The 20,473-nt window shown below is 49.1% G+C and overlaps 1 protein-coding gene across 1 annotated transcript in view; it reads right to left on the bottom strand.

Annotated features, from left to right (window-relative positions):
• The window catches only part of LOC134434372 (fructose-bisphosphate aldolase A-like), a 57,222-nt gene that overhangs the window by 5,162 nt on the left and 31,587 nt on the right, over positions 1-20,473 (bottom strand). Inside the window, exons 2-3 of the mRNA XM_063183037.1 lie at positions 4,864-4,918; positions 1,299-1,459 (exon numbers count right to left, since the gene is read on the bottom strand). Coding sequence (XP_063039107.1) covers positions 1,299-1,459; positions 4,864-4,918 — 216 coding nt within the window. The remainder of the gene's footprint in view (positions 1-1,298; positions 1,460-4,863; positions 4,919-20,473) is intronic.

The raw sequence follows: 20,473 nt of genomic DNA on the forward strand, positions 1-20,473 counted from the left end.
CAAACCTGGTCCAGATGCCACCAAACCCCTCTAAATGGACCAAACCCAGCCTGGATGTCAGCAAACCCTCTCCAAGTGCCACCAAACCCTCTCTAGATGCCACCAAACCAAGCTTAGATGCCACTAAATGCTGTCCAGGTATCACCAAACCTGGTCTAGATGCCATCAACCCCTGCCCAGGTGCCACCAAATCTTCTCTAAATGAACCAAACCCTGTCTAGATGCCACCAAACCCATTCCAGGTGCCACCAAACCAAGCCTAGATGCCACTAAATGCTGTCCAGGTGCCACCAAACCCTCTCTGGTGCCACCAAACCGGGTCTAGATGCCACCAAACCATCCCTAAGTGTCACCAAACCCTCTCCAGATGCATTAAGCCCCCTCTAGATGCCACCAAACCTGGTCTAGATGCCACCAAACCTGGTCGAGATGCCACCAAACCCTGTCTAGATGCCACCAAACCCCCTCTAGATGCCACCAAACCTGGTCTAGATGCCACCAAACCCCCTCTAGATGCCACCAAACCCCCTCTAGATGCCAGCCACCATCCTTCGATGCCCCCATTCCCAAGCCCAGGCCCCTTGGGGACCCTTGGGGACAGTTGGGGACAGTGTGTGACCTGCTGGCACATGCTGGCATAGCGCGCCAGCATGTTGGCGTTCTCCATGGACCTGAGTCACCTCCTTGTGTCCCCAAACCCAGCCTAGATGGCACTAAACTCTCTCCAGAAGCCACCAAACCTGGTCTAGATGCCACCAAACCATCCTTAAGTGACGCCAAACCTCCTCCAAGTGCCACCAAACCCTTCCTAGATGCCACCAAACCCCCTCCAGATGGACCAAACTCTCCAGATGCCACCAAACCCCCACTAGATCCATTAAAACCTCTCTAGATGCCACCAAACCCTCTCCAAGTGCCACCAAACCCTCTCTAGATGTCACCAAACCTTCTCCAGATGCCACCAAACCCTCTACAAGTGACACCAAACCCAGCCTAGATGCCACCAAACCCCCTCCAGATGGACCAAACTCTCCAGATGCCACCAAACCCCCTCTAGATCCATTAAAACCTCTCTAGATGCCACCAAACCCTCTCCAATTGCCACCAAACCCTCTCTAGATGTCACCAAACCTTCTCCAGATGCCACCAAACCCTCTACAAGTGACACCAAACCCAGCCTAGATGTCACCAAACCCCCTCTAGATGCCACCAAACCCCCTCCAGATGCCACCTCTTGGTGTCACCTGCCCTGCAGCTCCCTCCCCGCCCCCTGGGGACAGTTGGGGACAGGGTGTGACCTGCTGGCAGATGCTGGCGTAGCGCGCCAGCACGTTGGCGTTCTCCATGACGGCGAGGCGCGTGGGCGTGTGCGCCGTGATCTTGAGCACGCAGCGCCACTTGGCAAAGCCAGCGCCGTCCTTCTTGTACTGGGCACAGTGCTCCATGAGGCCATCGAGACCTGGGGACAGACAGGGGACATCATCGGGGACATTGGGGACATTGGGGACATTGAGAAAAAATTTGGAAAAAAATCAGAGAAAAAACAGTGAAAAAGCGAGAAAAAATGATGAAAAAATGAGGAAAATCTTTGGAAATTTGAGAAAACAATGGGATTGGGGATATTGGGGACATTGAGAACATCGTGGAAAAACGAGGAAAAACAGTGAAAAACTGAGGAAAATTGGTGGAAAATTGGGAAAAAATGGGATTGGGGACATTGGGGACACTGGGGTCATTGGGGACGTTGGGGACATTGAGGATGTTGGGGACATTGAGAAAAAATTTGGAAAAAAATTGGAGAAAATTTGAGAAAAATCGGTGAAAAAATGAGAAAAAACGGTGAAAAAATAAGGAAAATCGGTGGAAATTTGAGAAAAAATGATGGAAAATTGGGAAATAAATGGGATTGGGGACATTGGGGACATTGAGGACACTGGGGACATTGGGGACATTGAGAAAAAATTGGAGAAAATTTGAGAAAAATGGTGAAAAAATGAGAAAAATTGGCAGAAATTTGGGGAAAAAATGGTGGAAAATTGGGAAAAATGGGATTGGGGACATTGGGGACATTGGGGACATTGGGGTGAATGGGGACACAGGGGATATTGGGGACATTGGGGCCAATGGAGTCAATGAGGACATTGAGGTCATGGAGGACCTGGAGAGCGTTGGGGACACTGGGGACACTGGGGACATTGGAGGTGTTGGGGGCACTGGGGACATTGGGGACACTGGGGACACTGGGGACACTGGGGGCATTGGGGACCTTGGGGACACTGGGGACACTGAGGGAGCTCCAAGAGCCTGTCCAGCCTTGGGGACATCGGGGACATCATCAGGGGTTGGGGACATTGGGGACATTGAGAAAAAATGGGGGAAAATTTGAGAAAAAACGGTGAAAAAATGAGGAAAATCGGTGGAAAATTGGGGAAAAATGGATTGGGGACATTGGTATAAAATGGGTGGGGAAAGGGAAAAGTTGGAACTGGGGACATTGGGGACATTGGGGACACGGGACACTGGGGACATTCTGGGACATTTTGGGACATTGGGGACATTTGGGGACATTGGGGGCATCGTTGGGGACATCGTTGGGGACATCATTGGGGACATTGGGGGACATTGGGGACACTGGGGACATTGGGGACACTGGGGACACTGGGGACATTGGGACATTGGGGACACTGGGGACATTGGGGACACTGGGGACACTGGGGACATTGGGGCATTGGGGACACTGGGGACATTGGGGACACTGGGGACATTGGGGGTGTTGGTGACATTGGGGACATTGGGGACATTGGGGACACTGGGGACACTGGGGACATTGGGGACATCGGGGACATCAGGGACATTGGGGACACTGGGGACACTGGGGACACTTGGGACATTGGGGACATCAGCGACACGGGACCCTGTGGTGGCACGGGCTGGGCTGGGAGAGTGACACAGCAATGGGGACACCGGGGTGGCACTGGGGACACAGCTGTGACACAGCAATGGGGACACCGGGGTGCCATTGGGGACACAGCTGTGACAGGGACGGGGACACAGCGGTGGCATTGGGGACAGGGCTGTGACAGGGATGGGGACACAGCTGTGACAGGGATGGGGACACAGTGGTGGCATAGGAGACACAGCTGTGACAGGGACAGGGACACAGTGGTGACACGGGGATGGGGACACCATGGTGGCACTGGGGACACAGCTGTGACAGGGACAGGGACACAGCGGTGACACAGGGATGGGGACACCATGGTGGCACTGGGGACACAGCTGTGACAGGGACGGGGACACAGCGGTGACACGGGGATGGGGACACGATAGTGGCACTGGGGACGCCATGGTGGCATTGGGGACACAGCTGTGGCAGGGACAGGGACACTGTGGTGGCATCAGGGACACGACAGTGACACGGGGATGGGGACACAGTGGTGGCATCAGGAATACATTGGGGACACCGGGGTGACAAAGGAACAGGGACACTGTGGTGGCCTTGGGGACACAGGTGTGACACAGGGATGGGGACACAGTGGTGGCACTGGGGACACAGGTATGACACAGGAATAGGGACACTGTGGTGGCCTTGGGGACACATCGGGGACATTGCTGTGACAGGGACACTGTGGTGGCATCAGGGACAGGGCTGTGACAGGGACACAGTGGTGGCACTGAGGACACGGTGGTGACATGGGGATGGGGACACCATGGTGACACAGGGATGGGGACACTGGGGTGACACAGTGGTGGCACTCAGGACACAGCAGTGACAGGGACACAGCGGTGACAGGGACATGGTGGTGGCACTGGGGACACCTTGGTGGCCTTGGGGACAGGGCTGGGACTGGGACAGGGACAGGAACAGGGACACCACAATGGCACTGGGGACACAGCTGGGACAGGGACACAGCGGTGACAGAGACACGGCAATGGCATTGGGGACACCATGGTGGCCTTGGGGACACAGCAGTGACAGGGATGGGGACAGGGCTGGGACAGGGACAGAACGGTGGCATTAGGGACACAGCTGTGACAGGGATGGGGACACGGTGGTGATAGGGACAGGGACACGATGGTGGCACTGGAGACACCATGGTGGCCTTGGGGACAGGGCTGTGACAGGGACAGAATCGTGGCAATGGGGACACAGTGGTGGCACTCAGGACAGAACGGTGACAGGGACACAGCGGTGATGGGGACACAGCGGTGGCATTGGGGACACCATGGTGGCCTTGGGAACACGGCTGTGACAGGGATGGGGACAAGGATGGGACAGGGACACAGCGGTGGCCTTGGGGACAGGGCTGGGACAGGGATGGGGACACAGCAGTGACAGGGACACAGTGGTGGCCTTGGGGACACCATGGTGGCCTTGGGGACAGGGCTGGGACAGGGACAAGGACATCACGATGGCCTTGGGGACAGGACTGTGACAGGGATGGGGACACAGTGGTGACAGGGACAGGGACACAGTGGTGGCACTGGGGACACCATGGTGTCCTTGGGGACAGGGACAGGGACAGGGACACCATGATGGCCTTGGGGACAGGACTGTGACAAGGATGGTGGCACTGGGGACAGGGCTGTGACACGGACAAGGACACCATGGTAGCCCTGGGGACACAGTGGTGGCCTTGGGGACAGGACTGTCACAGGGACAGTGACACAGTGGTGGCCTTGGGGACATGGTGGTGGCCTTGGGGACAGGGTGGTGACAGGGACAGTGACACCATGGTGGCCTTGGGGACAGGGCAGTGGCCTTGGGGACATGGCGGTGGCCTTGGGGACACCATGGTGGTCTTGGGGACAGGACGGTGGCCTTGGGGACACCATGGTGGCCTTGGGGACAGGGCTGTCACTCACCCTGAGTCATGGTCTCGCCGTTGGTGCCAGCCAGGGGCACCACGCCCTTGTCCACCTGGGGGACAGTGACAGCATCACAGGGACACCGGGGACACCGGCACGGCGCCGATGGCCCCGAGTGTCCCTGGTGTCCCCAAACTGTCCCTGATGTCCCCAAGTGTCCCTGGTGTCCCCAGAGCATCCTTGATGTCCCCAAATGTCCCTGATGTCCCCAAACTGTCCCTGATGTCCCCAAGTGTCCCTGATGTCCCCTCAATGTCCCTGATGTCCCCAAATGTCCCCTGATGTCCCCAAACTGTCCCTGATGTCCCCTCAATGTCCCTGGTGTCCCCAAGTGTCCCTGATGTCCCCAAAGTGTCCCTGATGTCCCCAAATGTCCCCACATCACTCCCTAAACCCACTTCAGATGTGCTGGTCTTATGTGTGATGATGTGTCGGATAAAAATGCTGGACTTTATTTCAGGAACGTATGGATTGTTGTTATGGCTGTGTACTCAGTTTGTTTGGGGAGAAGAAGGGGAAGGGGCTTTTCAGCCTTTGTCTTCCTTCTTCTCCTCCAAATTGTTGACATCTCTATTAGAAAATACTGAATTTCCCCCGAGTTTAAAAGAAACCATCTTTCTGGCATTTAATTTATTAAGCCTTTTCTATACTGTCTGGAGTGTATATAAAATGAAAGCTGAGATTTTCAGAGGGGTTAGAGAGACTCCTGATTCAGGAGTAAAACAAAGCAGGAAAAATCTTGACTGGAGTGGGAAATGGGAGGATATGGGCCAGACTCTAAAGGAATTTTCTGATCCTATAGACTGGGACTTTCCATCTGATCAAATTCAGAACCCAGTCGAGGTGGCAAAGTATTTGAGGGAGAAGTGCCATGGTAATACTAAGGAGGAAAGGGTTACTGCAGTGAGCTGGGCCTTGGCGTTTGTTTACCGTACTCTGCTAGATACTGTGGAGCAGCAGATAGCAGAAAGGGAACAGGGAGATAAGTTAGTTACTATCCCAGTGACCCAGGCTGCAGCTAACATCCCAGGCTCCAGGCTAGCAGCTGAATCAGACAGTAGGCCCCAACCCATGGCTGTTGCAGCTAATACAAGAGGTGGAAAGTGTAAAGGCAAGACCGATCGAAAGGTGGAGGATGATGAGGATGATGCGAATGATCGAAAGGTGGAGGATGATGATGATGATGCAGGAGAAGGACCCTCACCAAAATCAGAGGCCACATCAAGGGGCACAGAATCTGGAGCTAATACTGACTCCTTTTCTCTGAAGGACCTCAGAGGCCTAAGAAAGGATTACAGACGACAACCTAACGAATCTATAATTAGTTGGTTAGTCCGCCTTTGGGATGCTGCAGGGGAGGTTACGATTTTGGATGGTACTGAAGCGAGGCATTTGGGATCCCTGTCACATGGTCCTGTCATCGATCAAGGTATGATGAGGGGGGCTAACTCTCACAGCCTCTGGGAACGGGTCCTAAGAAGCGTAGCAGAACGATACCTGTGTAAGGATGATCTCTATATGCAGCAGACACCGTGGAAGACCATAGAACAGGGGATCCAACGCCTGAGAGAGATGGTGGTGGCAGAGCTCATTTTCTCAGATGATGCAACAACTAGGAATCCGGACCTGGTACCATGCACACCTGTAATGTGGAGGAAACTTGTGCGACTTGGGCCACCTGAATACACTTCTGCCCTAGCAATAATGAAGCGGGATGATACATATGAGACTGTGCTCGATATGGCAAAGAAGCTTCGAGCGTATGCAGATGCTGTGCATGGCCCAACTCATGCCAGAATTGCAGCAGTGGAAACCCAACTGCAGAAACTAGAGGACAAAATAGAGGAGAATCATAAGAAACTCCGGGAAGAGATTAAGGAGGACCTTATTCAAATCTCAGCTGTACAAATTAGAGGCCCTGGTGTCCAACGCTGGCGCTCCTTTGATGGGGAGAGAAGGTACATCCCATGGGCTGAGTTATGGGTTTTTCTGCGTGAGTCTGGAGAAGACATGAGGAGATGGAATGGAAAACCCACCGCTGCTTTGGCACAACGGGTGCGTGATTTGAAGAAAAGAGAAAGTATCACCAAAAGGATAGCAGCTCCGGTCGCTCGTAGCCGAGATGTTAAGTATGCTGATGACGATGACATGTCCGATCCCCTTGAAGGAACTTCTAAGGCATATGCCCAAGGAAAGAAGGACAATCGGGCTTAGAGGGGCCCTGCCTCCAGCCAGGAAGAGGCACGGGAGAAGCGGGTTTTTTGGAAGGTGTGGATCAGATGGCCTGGCACATCAGAGCCACAAGACTATGAAGCATTGGTTGACACTGGATCACAGTGTACCTTAATGCCATTGGAACACGTGGGGACAGAACCTGTTTCCATTGCTGGAGTGATGGGGGGATCACAACAGTTGACTTTGTTGGAAGCTGAGGTGAGCTTGACTGGGAAGGAGTGGCAGGAACATCCGATTGTGACTGGTCCAGAGGCTCCGTGTATTTTGGGCATAGACTTCCTCCGGAATGGCTATTACAAAGATCCTAAGGGATTCAGGTGGGCTTTTGGAATAGCTGCAGTGGAGATAGAGGGTATTAAACAATTGAATACCTTGTCTGGACTATCAGAGAACCCATCTGCAGTAGGACTCTTGAAGGTAGAGGAACAACGAGTGCCAATTGCCCCCTCAACAGTGCACCGCAGGCAGTACCGGACGAATCGAGATGCCGTGATCCCCATCCACAAGATGATCCAAGAGCTGGAGAGCCAAGGGGTGGTCAGTAAAACCCACTCACCCTTCAACAGCCCGATCTGGCCTGTGCGAAAATCTGACGGAGAATGGAGACTGACTGTGGACTATCGTGCCTTGAATGAAGTGACTCCACCACTGAGTGCGGCTGTACCGGACATACTGGAACTGCAGTACGAGCTGGAGTCCAAGGCAGCAAAGTGGTACGCGACCATCGATATTGCTAACGCGTTTTTCTCCATCCCTCTGGCAGCAGAATGCAGGCCCCAGTTTGCTTTTACATGGAGGGGAGTGCAGTATACCTGGAACCGACTGCCCCAGGGGTGGAAACACAGCCCCACCATCTGCCAAGGACTGATCCAGACTGCACTAGAAAGGGGTGAGGCTCCAGAACATTTACAATATATTGATGATATCATTGTTTGGGGGAGCACGGCAATAGAAGTGTTCGAGAAAGGAGAGAAGATAATTCATATTCTCTTGGAAGCCGGATTTGCCATTAAGAAGAGCAAAGTCAAGGGACCTGCCCGAGAAATTCAGTTTTTGGGGGTGAAGTGGCAAGATGGACAGCGTCAGATTCCTGCTGATGTTATTAACAAAATCACTGCTATGTCCCCACTAACTGATAAGAAGGAAACACAAGCTTTCTTAGGTGCTATAGGTTTCTGGAGGATGCACATCCCTGAGTATAGTCAGATTGTGCGACCTCTTTATCTGGTTACCCACAAGAAGAACAACTTCCATTGGGGCCCTGAGCAGCAGCAAGCTTTCATCCAGATCAAGCAGGAGATCGCTCATGACAGGACCAGATCTGAAGAACGTGCTCTACTCTGCAGCCGAGAGCCATGGTCTGTCCTGGAGCCTTTGGCAGAAGGTGCCTGGCGAGACCCGAGGCCGACCATTGGGATTTTGGAGTCGGAGCTACAGGGGGTCTGAAGATAACTATACCCCAACAGAAAAGGAAATCTTGGCCGCCTATGAAGGAGTCCAAGCCGCCTCGGAGGTGATTGGTACAGAGGCACAACTCCTTCTGGCACCCCGACTACCGGTGCTGGGATGGATGTTCAGAGGAAAGGTTCCCTCTACCCACCATGCCACCAGTGCTACTTGGAGTAAGTGGATTGCCCTCATTACGCAGCGCGCTCGAATTGAGAAGTTAAATCGCCCTGGGATCCTGGAAATAATTACAAATTGGCCCGAAGGTGAAAGCTTTAGTGTCGCGGATGAGGAACAAGAGCCAGTGACCCGGGTTGAGGAAGTTCCGCCATACCATCAGTTACCAGCAGAAGAAACACCTTATGCTCTATTCACCGATGGTTCTTGTCGCGTCATAGGGATGAAACGGAGGTGGAAAGCAGCTGTATGGAGTCCCACTCGACGAGTTGCCGAGGCTACTGAAGGAAAAGGCGAATCCAGTCAATTTGCTGAAATCAAAGCTATTCAACTGGCCTTAGGTATTGCAGAGAGAGAGAAGTGGCCAAGGCTCTATTTGTATACCAATTCTTGGATGGTAGCCAACGCTCTATGGGGATGGCTGAAGAGATGGAAAGAGGCCAACTGGCAGCGAAGAGGAAAACCAATTTGGGCTGCGGAAGAGTGGAAAGATATCGCTACTCGGTTAGAGAAGTTACCTGTGAAGGTTCGCCATGTAGATGCCCATGTCCCCAGAAGTAGAGCTAATGAAGAGCAGCAAAACAACCAGCAAGTACATCAGGATGCAAAGATAGGGGAGTTGAAGATAGATCTCGACTGGGAGCATAAGGGAGAGTTATTCTTAGCACGATGGGCCCATGATGCCTCAGGCCACCAGGGTAGAGATGCCACCTATAAGTGGGCACGAGACCGAGGGGTGGATCTAACCATGGACAGTATCTCTCAGGTTATTCGTGACTGTGAGACATGCCCTGCCATTAAGCAGGCCGAGCGGGTGAAGCCCCTCTGGTATGGGGGGCGGTGGTCTAAGTACAAATACGGGGAGGCCTGGCAGATTGACTACATCACACTGCCTCAAACCCGCCAGGGCAAGCGCTATGTACTAACCATGGTAGAAGCCACCACGGGATGGTTGGAAACCTACCCTGTGTCTCATGCTACAGCCCGTAACACTATCTTGGGCCTTGAAAAGCAGGTCCTTTGGAGGCACGGTACTCCCGAGAGAATTGAGTCGGATAATGGGACTCATTTTAAAAACAATCTTATTAATACTTGGGCTAGGGAACATGGCATCAAGTGGATATACCATATCCCCTATCATGCACCAGCTGCAGGGAAAGTGGAAAGGTATAATGGATTGTTAAAAACCACCTTAAAAGCATTGGGTGGGGGGTCTTTAAAAAACTGGGAGCAGCATTTGGCAAAGGCTACCTGGTTAGTTAACACTCGAGGTTCCACCAACCGAGCGGGTCCTGCTCAGTCTGAGCTCCTTAATATAGTAGATGGGGATAAAGCCCTAGTGGTCCATGTCAGAGGTTTGTTGGGAAAGACAGTATGGATCAACCCTGCCTCGAGTACAGACAAACCCATCCGTGGGATTGTCTTTGCTCAAGGACCAGGTTATACATGGTTGGATAATGCAGAAAGATGGAACAACACGGTGTGTACCTCAGGGAGACCTGATTGTGGGATGAGACTCATATATGAATGTCATTGTTTGTTGAATGTGAGACAGAAGGAAACTGTAAGTGTCAAAGGTCTGAGCAAGTAAGATGAGAGGAATGTGTAAGTGTCAAAGGTGTGAGTAAGTGAAATGAAAGTTTTTATTGTATATTCACGATACGGGATAAGGGGTGGAGTGTCGTGGGTTGACAGCCTTTATCCCAATATTGTGTGTTGTGTCTGGCAGCTGTGCCTTTTCTCTCTTCCCCCCCCCCCCAGCCGTCTTGCTGCGGCGGGGCGGGGAAGAGAGGGGGGGAGTGTTTGACCAGGTCCTTTTTGCTTTGGGCTTTTTGCTGCTTGGCTTGGCTAGCCGCTTTGCTTGCTTGCTTTCTGCTTTTTGCGCTGTTTTTTTCTTTTCTTTTGTTCCCTCTTTCTTACCTTCCCCTGAAGATACTGGACCGGCTCCGGACCTGACCTGAGACGTCCAGGACACCTGGAGCTTGCAAGAGAAGCCTGGCGCCCTCACAACACAGTCCGTTTTCTTTTCTTTTCTTGTGTTGGGGAGTGTTCTTTTGTTACTTGTAAATAAATAGGTTTTGTTTTCCACTTTGCTCCTCCAAGAAATTCCTTCCCGAACCCGGTGTTGGGAGAGGGGGGGTTGGAGGTTTGTTTTGTTTGGGGGGCTCCCTTTTGGAGATTTCCCCTAATTTGTCCTAAACCAGGACAACCCAGACACCCCAGAAGGTCAAATGCTGCTAAAAGTCCAATTTGTTACCAAATCTTGGCCTGATATACGGAGAAAACTGGAAAAGATGGAAGATTGGCAAGAGAAGGACATTAATGAGTTATTAAGAGAGGCATTGAAGGTGTATTTAAGGAGGGAGGAAGAAAAAGCAAAGGCCAAGGCTAGGATCATGGTTGCTGTAGCTAGAGAAAGTGCAGGGTGGGCGGGTCCACCACCAGGAGGAGGCAAGGATAGGTCAGTACTGTCAGGTACAAGAGGGATGGAGAGACCTCAAGGCCCTTTGAGAGAGCGACATTGCTATTAGTGTGGAGAGCGAGGACACGTCAGGAGGTTTTGTAGAAAGCTCAGACTCAATGCGGCAATAGCCAGGGAACAAGATAATTTAGGGAAGATCCTTAAAGGTGACGATTAGAGGGTCAGGTGCTTTACACTATAGGGGACCCAATGTAACATCTAGAAGAGTCCTTGGTAAACTTTGAAGTGGGACCTTTAAATGAAGAATTAGAATAGAGACAGGAGCAGATAAGTCCTGTCTCAACAAAGTACTAAAAAGTATAGTATAGTATAGTATAGTATAGTATAGTATAGTATAGTATAGTATAGTATAGTGAAAAACATCTGAAGTTAGAAAAAACAGCTAGGTAGAAAGGATATCCAATAGCACCAAAACTGGCCAGTAATACTTAACTTGTAATAAGTGATGTGGAAGTAAAAGGTACCTTTTTGTTGTCTTATTGTGTGTATGAGAGAGTGAGTCACAAAGCCTCAGCTTCCTGGGCAGGTGGGAAGGGGGCTGTGGCCAAAGTGTGTGTGTGACCTGCAAACGAGACTAGTGCTCCTCAGGTGTGTGAGGGAGCTGTAGCTGTAAGAGCGTGAGTGACACGCAGACAGCCTCACAGGTGAATGTGCACCAGAGGCAAGAAGAGTCAGGGCCCTTCCAAGACGCCCAGAGATACTGAGACCTGTGGGCCAACCCCAAGGTGAGGGGAGCCACAGTGATTTTCTAGCAATAATGATCCAGTTTGTGTCTTGAGGGTGTGAAGGAATGTGTGAGGGTGAATATAGACAAAGAATAGAGGTAATGTAGATTGTGCAGTACAAGTTTTACCACATCTCCTTAGAGGGAAGTGTACTGTGTAGAAGAATGGTGTAAAAAAATATTTAAGTGTAAGGGGTTGAAAGAAATATTTAAGCTGTAAGTGAAAGTAAGAAACAGAAGCAAGAGATAAATAGATAACATCTTGAAAAATAGAACAGAAAAACCAGTGAATTAAATACACAGAAAAAATAGGTGAATAAAAATACTTTGGGAGTTAAGTTAGCTGAGAAATACAACTCCTTGCAAAATACAGAGTATGTAGAAGTTGATGAGAGAAACATGCAAGCTATGGAAAAAAGAGAAATTAACCAATAATATTTAACAGAGAAACTGAGTTTTGATAAAATCATTAAATTGCAGACCATTAATGCCTGTGTTTGAAAGCCCATTTCACGTACTCTTCATTACTAACTCGACGGTGCAGACCAAAAGGTAAAGGTTGGACTCACATCACTCTCACCCCCTGGCATTGGACCAGGATTCAACACCAGTTTTTTTTCCCTCTGGCATTCTGGAAATGGACCGGACTGCACCCCATTCTCCCTCTGGCATTGGGCCAGACTCTCAGTTTTTCCCTCTGGCATTGGACCAGAGTCCACATCACTCTCACCCCCCAGCACTCGACAAGATTCATCTGCTTCACAAGTTAATTCACCTGAGTAGACTGTGATTTAAAGTTGACTCTCAGAAGGAAGAGTCAAAAAGACTGAACTGTGTGGGAAAAAAAAATTGGTATCAGAGTTCTAATATTGCTTAAAATGTTTTAGACTGTTCTGTGTAAACTATGTTGGTAAAAAGTTTAAGACTGTAAATAAGTAATTCTGGTTAAGTTCCCCAATTTATTTCTAAAGACTCCAGGTTAATCCTCTACAGAACACTCCCCTGGGGGAAGACAAAATTGGTAGGGAACAGACCAAGAGAGGTTTAACCAGAGAAACGGGTAGAAGGGACTCTAAAGAGCTTGGAAGCTTTTCCTCAGTAAAATTCCCCAAGAGGCAAGGCCGGGTGGGCAGGCTGTGCACGATGACCCATACCGGACTCTTGGGAAGGGTAGTACTGATGGCTCTGATTGCTGGTGGTGCTCAGGGGAGCCCAGCTGAGCCGTGCAATGAATGCTACCAACCCCTCTGTGAGGAGGAAGTGAGCTCCTGTCGAGAGTCCACATCAGTTCTAACCCTGATTGTGTTAACCTCTCCCGTTTGGTCCTTTATCAGAAAAATAAGAGAGTGTATTGGATAGCATACAATACTGCCACTTTTAGACAGCCACTTCTAGGTGCCCTATAGGGAAAGCCTGGTTGTGCTTTGAATGGGATGCTGCTGAAACAAGGTCAGCAGATCTAGTAAAAAGCAAAGAAATTGTGTAAATGGCATGAAAAATTGTTTGTTACAAGTATCTATATGAGTATACTGGAAAAGAGATAAACTCCTTTTGGAACACATTTCAGGGGAACCTTAAACCCCTAGATTTGATCTCGTCTGGCAGCTGCGCCGCTAGAGTGATAAAACCAATTTTCTTATTACCCAAAGAAACTGGATCAAGTTTGGGAGTTCCTATATATAATGATTTGGGAGAAATTAAACAGAACAGGCAAAGTGGAATAGAAATAGAGAAAATCCAAAATTGTAAAAGCCAAATTCGGATTCCAATATCTATGTTAAACAAAATTATCCGGCTCCAGGCAGTACTAAAAATAAAGAATTCGATTATTAGGAACATTTCAAACAAAATAAAAAGATTAGCATGTGTAAATAATCAAGATCAAACTCCTACACTTGATCCCAGTGAGTGGGAGAACCTGAAGATTTTCAAAAAGGATGTATGGGAAAAGGTAGTTTTTCTCAGTATGTGTGTATTTGGAAGATTGCTCTTTTTACTATGCTTATTTATCTGTTTTAGTAGAATAGTACTTGCCGTGCAGACCAACCTGAAGAAACCAAGGAAAGTAACAAGGTTAAGTAACCATGATTACCAAAGTGCACAAAAGATTTATAGTAGATTCAAAACAAAAAAATTGTGAGTTGATGCGAGCTAAGAATTTAAGCTCGATCAAAGAAAAAAAGGGGGGACTGTTATGAACAAAAATTCGGTTAATGTTTTTTTTATGAGAAAAAGTTTCAAAAAGGCAGCCAGATCACTGGCCCTGCCCAAGTTCTGTGTGTTTTGTTATTGTAATCACGGGTTGTTGAGGCTAATTGCTCCTTTTGTATCAGCAGAGCCTTGCCCGAGGCTAAGTTGTACCTTTCTCATAGTGAAGACACCTGAGAAGGTGGGGGGTTTATGCAAAGTGACTCCAAGACCACAATGCAGCATGGGTCCCCCACTGTACTGAGAAGACCCCAAAAACAACGAGCCAAATAAGAGTTGAGAGACTGGAGTGATGTCTGGATGTGAGGAGCAGAGCGCTGGGCCTGCAAGAGATGCTGGAAACCTTCATCGTTCCTCACCCTGTCTTCGAGATCCCTCGGGCCAGGTCTGGGAGGGGAGCGAGACTCACACCGAACGAACATCTGAAGGGCTCAGCAGGCCCTAAAGGCTCCCATGAGGTTCTGATCCCCAGCTCTGCCCCTGGTAGACAGAGCTGTGCATTTCCTCCTCTGAGTCACTCTGGGAGAGACGACGGGACGCTGCAGACCTGCCGAGCCGCCCAATCCTGAGCTGATCACTTTTAATAAAGGCAATGAAAAAGGAGAAGAAGTCTCCTGGCCCTGTTTATTTCAATAGATGAGTCATGTGATGATTGACTCTCACAATTAATAGAAAAATATCATGTATATAAGTTAAGAAAAGTTTTATAGATTTATAGTTATGCTGCACCCCATCCCGTGGTTATCAAGGGACAGCTGGGAGGGGTGGCTTGTCACTATGACTCCCAGATGTCCCCAAGGGGTTGGGACATCTGGGAGGGCTGGCTTGGCACTATGGCCACACTTGACCCTCAATCAGGATTTGAGGAAGAGATCTCCACCACTGGACAGCAAAGAGGGGGTTGATGGACAAAACTTTGGGAGGGGTTAAAGGGTTAAAAAGGGAAAGTCTCCAGTGTGAGGGGGCTGAGCACATGGCGAGGAAAATCTTTTGCTCCTGGTGCTGTAACTTTTTTTCTTTATTCAGTCTTCTGTTGTATTTTTGATGAGGTTTAATAAACCTTCCTAAACTATGAAGAGTAGCTATATCTCACACTGTGGTCTGCAACCCTCACTCTTTATTACAATAAAATGCCTCTTTTTATTAGGTTTAAATCAGTTCCATATGAGCTTTTATGAGCTTTTATGCCTTTTTATCAATATATGTTTAATACCACTTTCTGCTTATTGCAACATTCCAGGAATCCCTTTTGACTCTTCTCTCCATATTCCTGCAGAAGGTCAGGTCACTGTGGATTTTACACCAATAAAAATCCAGGTTGTTCAGATCCTAGGTGTGATGGGCAGGCACAATTTCCCTGGTGACACAGGGACTGAAGACAAACCCCTCTGTTGTCACTGAAAACAAAACAAAGGAGGAAGTTTCTGCCCATTGGAAAGTCCCCGTTTGCCCTGAAGGACTCTGCCTCTTCTTTCTCAGCAGCAGCTCAGCAGCTGGACGCCAAGAAGGACAAGAGAGGGAGGGGTGGTTGCTTTGTGTGACAATTTAACAGCCCTTGAAAACAAGAGCTGAGTCTGTCAGTAACATCTCTGCAGAGGCAAGTCCTTGCTGAGGATGCAGAGCTGAGTCACTTGTGTTTAGTTTGCATCGAGTTAGTGGCACGGTGGGTTTTCATGCTGCAGGTGTGGCCCCTGTGACAGCAGCCTGTTTATCCTTCAGGGGGTTTGCACCCACAGGGACAGTGCTGCTCCTGCCAGCACACCACAGCTTGTCCTCATGCCAAAAAGTCTGGGCAGAACTTCTTAAAGGAACATTTTCCTTTTGCTCTCAAACCAAAGATTTAGATGCAATGGTATAATAGAAACAAATCTTTTCCCCTGTTGTCTGTTGGGACAGGAGGAAAATCCTATCACATCCAGATAGCAAGGCACTGATTTCACGTCTGCTCTGGAAATGACTTGCAGGAGCAAGTAAATAAAATTCTCTGCTAGAACAGTGAAGTCCTGCCACTCTAAAACAGTGTGGTGCCTGAAAGGTGTTGTAGCAGGGTTGCACCTAAGTTGATGCTCAAGAAGTTTATAAGGTCCAACACAGATGTAAGGTTTGCACAGCAGAGTTTAGGCTAACAGCTAAGGGAGCATAAATTAAATGGTCTTTCCAACCCAGAAGGCTGATGAGAATTGTTGGTATTTGTGATCTCCTTCCTTGTTTAAAGGATAGCAACATATTTGATGAGACTTTGGAATTGCAGCTAAAAGTCATGGCCAGATTAAGTCACCTAAGTGGTTGTTGTGCATTTCTAATTGTGGAGGTCAATATCAATGTAGCTGCTTCTGGTAATACAAAAAGCTCTTTCAAGACACTTCTTAAGAGAAATGTCTTTTTTCTTTTCACTCTTAACTGCAAAGCACCTCCAGGATGAACAGCAAACAGGTTATCTAAATTGTCCTTTCACAATAACAGAAAACTTCCCCTTTCATCAGCCTGAATTGCACAATTCTCATCTGTATGAAGGAATTTCATTTACTCTCTGCTGTAAACAAGTGATTTCTATGCAACAGGGTTGATAAAGGGAGGACCCAAATTAACAAGAGTGGTATTTTTTAACGCTGCCATTACTCATCACACACTTTAAACAAACCACACCACCCAGCCCAAAGCTAATATGGCTCTGTGTTAAACATTTCTGAGGGATTACACATCCTTGTGTGAAGATGGAATTAGGATTTAAAGCCAGTATTTCTGCATATACAAGCATTGTGCAAGAACATTTCATCTTCAAAATGGAAACCAAATATCACCTGTACAGGGTAAATGCTGCAATAACATGAATACACTTCTTCCATCAGGTTCACAGGCAGCTTAACCAATTCTGTGCTTGCAGATAATCTGTTCTGGCATCTTTTGGGGCCCTGAACCAGGAAGGTCACACTGAAATACTTTGGGACCATGAAAATTTCTCCAGATCCAAACCAGTCTCCAGGTGACACAAGTGACTGCAGCAACCACCAGCAATGCAGCAGAGGCCAGGTTTGCTCTGTTCTCTTTGTCATTGTGGGTTTGTAATTCAGAATCACAGAGGGGCTTGAGTTGGAAGGGGCCTTAAAGACCCTCTAGATCCAACCCCTGCCGTGGGCAGAGACACCTTCCACTAGACCAGGTGGCTCAGAGCCCCTGCGAGGTTTGGCAAATACCCAAAGACACCTTTTCCTCTGTTTTGCAAGGTCAGATTTCCATGCTCACTTTCACAGATGGCTCCAGTCTCACACAGAGCATTGCTGATTGGTCACTCTTATCTCCACAGCCCAGCAGAGATCCTGTTTTGGATGGCTCTCACTGCTCCTAAGGCCCCAGCGATCAGCCACTGCCTTTCCTCCTTCTGCTTTCCCTTCCAGGATCAGAGATTTCCTGCTGCTTCCTCCACGTCTGAGACAACTGGAGGAGATGAGGGGCTGAGGATGTGGCTTCTGACAGAGTTGATAACGCTCAGCTAAGTATTTTATTCTCCTGCCACTAAGCAATCAGGCTGCTGCTGAAATTCCTCCTGCTCGGAAAGGGCTGGTGTGAGCAGCAGGAATTGTTGCTGGCTGGAACTTTTCCAAGAGCTGGACAAAAGAAGCATTTTGTGGAAGGCCACCAGCTGCCCTTGGTCAGCAGCACAAGGTATGAGGTCCCCTTTGAAGGCCATCCCTGCACAAGGACAGCCTGGCCTTCTCCAGTGCCCAGAGCACCTTCCAGGCTTTTGGGCTGGCCTCGTCCCTCACCCTGGAGAAGCAGGTTGCTGTTGGAACTCTCATATCCACAGTTTCTGGCTGGATTGCCGTGTCTTACCACAGACAGCCCTGAACACACTAGTACAGACTCCATCTGCAATAAAAGGGGACTTTGTTCCAGCTTTTCCCTTGGACCAGCGTGCAGCAAGCCCACCTGGGCCTCATTCAGGTCTGTCTGGGCTGGTAGTCAGCTACTGCTGGGAATTTAAAGCTTTTGCCCTACTTTCCACAGCAAATAGTGGAGCGAACCCAGCTGCACCACCCCCCGAATTTCACTCTAAAAACCACAATTTTTATTTTCCTCTATTCAAACCTTGAAGAAAACAAACTTTTCTTGTGTGAGCTGGAGGCACAGTGTCCTCCAAGATCATTCTTGAATAGGACAATATTGCAGGGGAAGACTGGCAAACCCAGAGTTTACTGGGGCTTAGGAAGCTTTGCTAAACCTTCCCACGTGCGGTGCTCTTGCACCCTCCTGAGCTCCTGGAGCCCTCACTCAGCTCAGGCACAGTTTGGACAGAGGGGGATGGTTCTGTCTGTCACACGTGGAGACAGGAGGTGGGAAGACTTTGCAAACACTGCCACGAGGGCAGGGCTGTTTTCATTGATGGTGCCAAGGTAGTACATCATCATTGATTAAATGTGAGGTGCTGAAGGGCAAAAATTCTTAGTGATAAGGAGAGTGTGTCTCCACTCACACAGCGAGGTAAGTGAAGGGGAAAGAGCAATCTGTATTTTATGGGAGGTGTTCAGTTTTTAACAAAACCTTTTTGCAGAAGACGTGCCTAGGCAGGGGTGATTCAGAGCATTTTATCAGCCTCACAGAGTACCCCCACATCTGCTTTGCCACATTTTCTCTCTTTTTTTCATTGTGAATGATTTTTCCTGCCAGGGTTGCTCCTGCTTGGAGTTCTACTTTCAGTGGAGCCCCGGAGTTTTCTCAGCTGCCTCTGCAGCGAGTTCTGAGCCAACGTGGGGCTCTGCTGCCAGCCCAAATCTGCGCTTCCTCTGCCCAGCCTGAGTGCAGGTGGGGCATGCGCTGGGCATGGCCGGAGATTTGCGTGGCCAAACTCCTCCAGCATTTACACCTGCTCATGGCTTTGGGTAGTACAAATGTCAGAACACCCATCACAGCTAACAAATGGCATTTCTTGCAGATTGCTACAGCCACTCTGCTGATCCACAAATACACGAGAATCAATTTCAGTTGAAAAAATGTCATTTATTACCCACACTGACAATACAGAACTATACTATACAAATCTCAATTTAGGTTAAAAACTGGAATTTATTCGATTATTACAACTTGTGTATGTAATAATATACAAATACCAACCTCAGTTAATTTCTTGCCAACCTCTACAAAAACTCACTATGCACAAAGAAAAATTAGGCGTTTAACAACTTAATTTATTACATATTACTACAAGGATTAAGCCCATCTAGGAATACAAACATACATCCATATATATGAAAATAGAATTACATACATAAACAGATAAATATACCTATACAAATAGACTTATATACCTATACAAATACCAATATTCCTATTTTAAAAGCCATATAACAAAAATCATGTCAAAGGAGATACCTACACCACTGTACCCATAAGAAATAGAAATTAACACAGATATAACAATATCCATGTATACAGAGATAAACTGATACACATATATGTAATTTCAAACATATATATATATACAAATAGCATGCATTCATAACAAAATAAATATACATAAATACAAGAATATACACATGGAAATAAATCCATACAAATAGCAACCCACATACAGAAATACAGATGTAATAATCCCTGTCTATGTTCAAGTCCATGTATCTGTAAAGAACACTAAAAGCAGAGGGATCCCAGCTGCCCCATCTTCAAAGCCTCTCGCTTGGTCTCCTCCTCCTGTGCAGAGCAGCTCTCCTGGACAGGGACAGGGACAGCAGATGGGACATCTGGGAAGCAAAGGGAACACTGAGTGAGTGTGGGGACGTTTCCCTTGGCAGCAGCTGCACTTCCATTAGGGCAGAGGAAATGTCAGAGCCTCCCCAGGGGGTCAGAAAGAGAAAGTAGCCGGGCGGGCCGGGCTGTGGTGAGCACAGCCGCGGCGGGACTGTCCCGCAGCCCCGGCAGCCCGGCAGAGCCGGCACAGCTCCCGGGCCCTGCCGGCACAGCTGCCTTGCCCAAGGACAGCCCCTGTGCCAGCCAGGGCAGCTGCGCTGAGCAGCCCCAGCACGGGCAGGGCCCGCTCCTGCCCCGCCAGGCAGTGCCCACAGCCACAGCCCACGGCAGCCTCAGCCCCACCTGCCTCCCCGGGCCTGTGGCCTCAGCCGGGCTCTCTCCAGGCTGGCAGCAGCAGGTCCCCGTTCACTTCTCTCGCTGCTGGCCTTCAGCTCCTCCCTGCTGGCTCCCGTCAGTCTCCAGCTGTCCTCAAGGTCTTCATGGCAGCTGTGGCAAAAGTAGAGGCTCTGGAATTGCTTCCAAGGCCTGGCAGAGCTGCAGTCCCGGAGCCTTCTGTGCTCCCTGCTGGCCCCCTCCATCCCCTCATCCCCGCC

This window comes from Melospiza melodia, unplaced genomic scaffold, assembly GCF_035770615.1.
Source record: "Melospiza melodia melodia isolate bMelMel2 unplaced genomic scaffold, bMelMel2.pri scaffold_35, whole genome shotgun sequence".
NCBI classification, from domain to species: Eukaryota; Metazoa; Chordata; class Aves; order Passeriformes; family Passerellidae; genus Melospiza; species Melospiza melodia.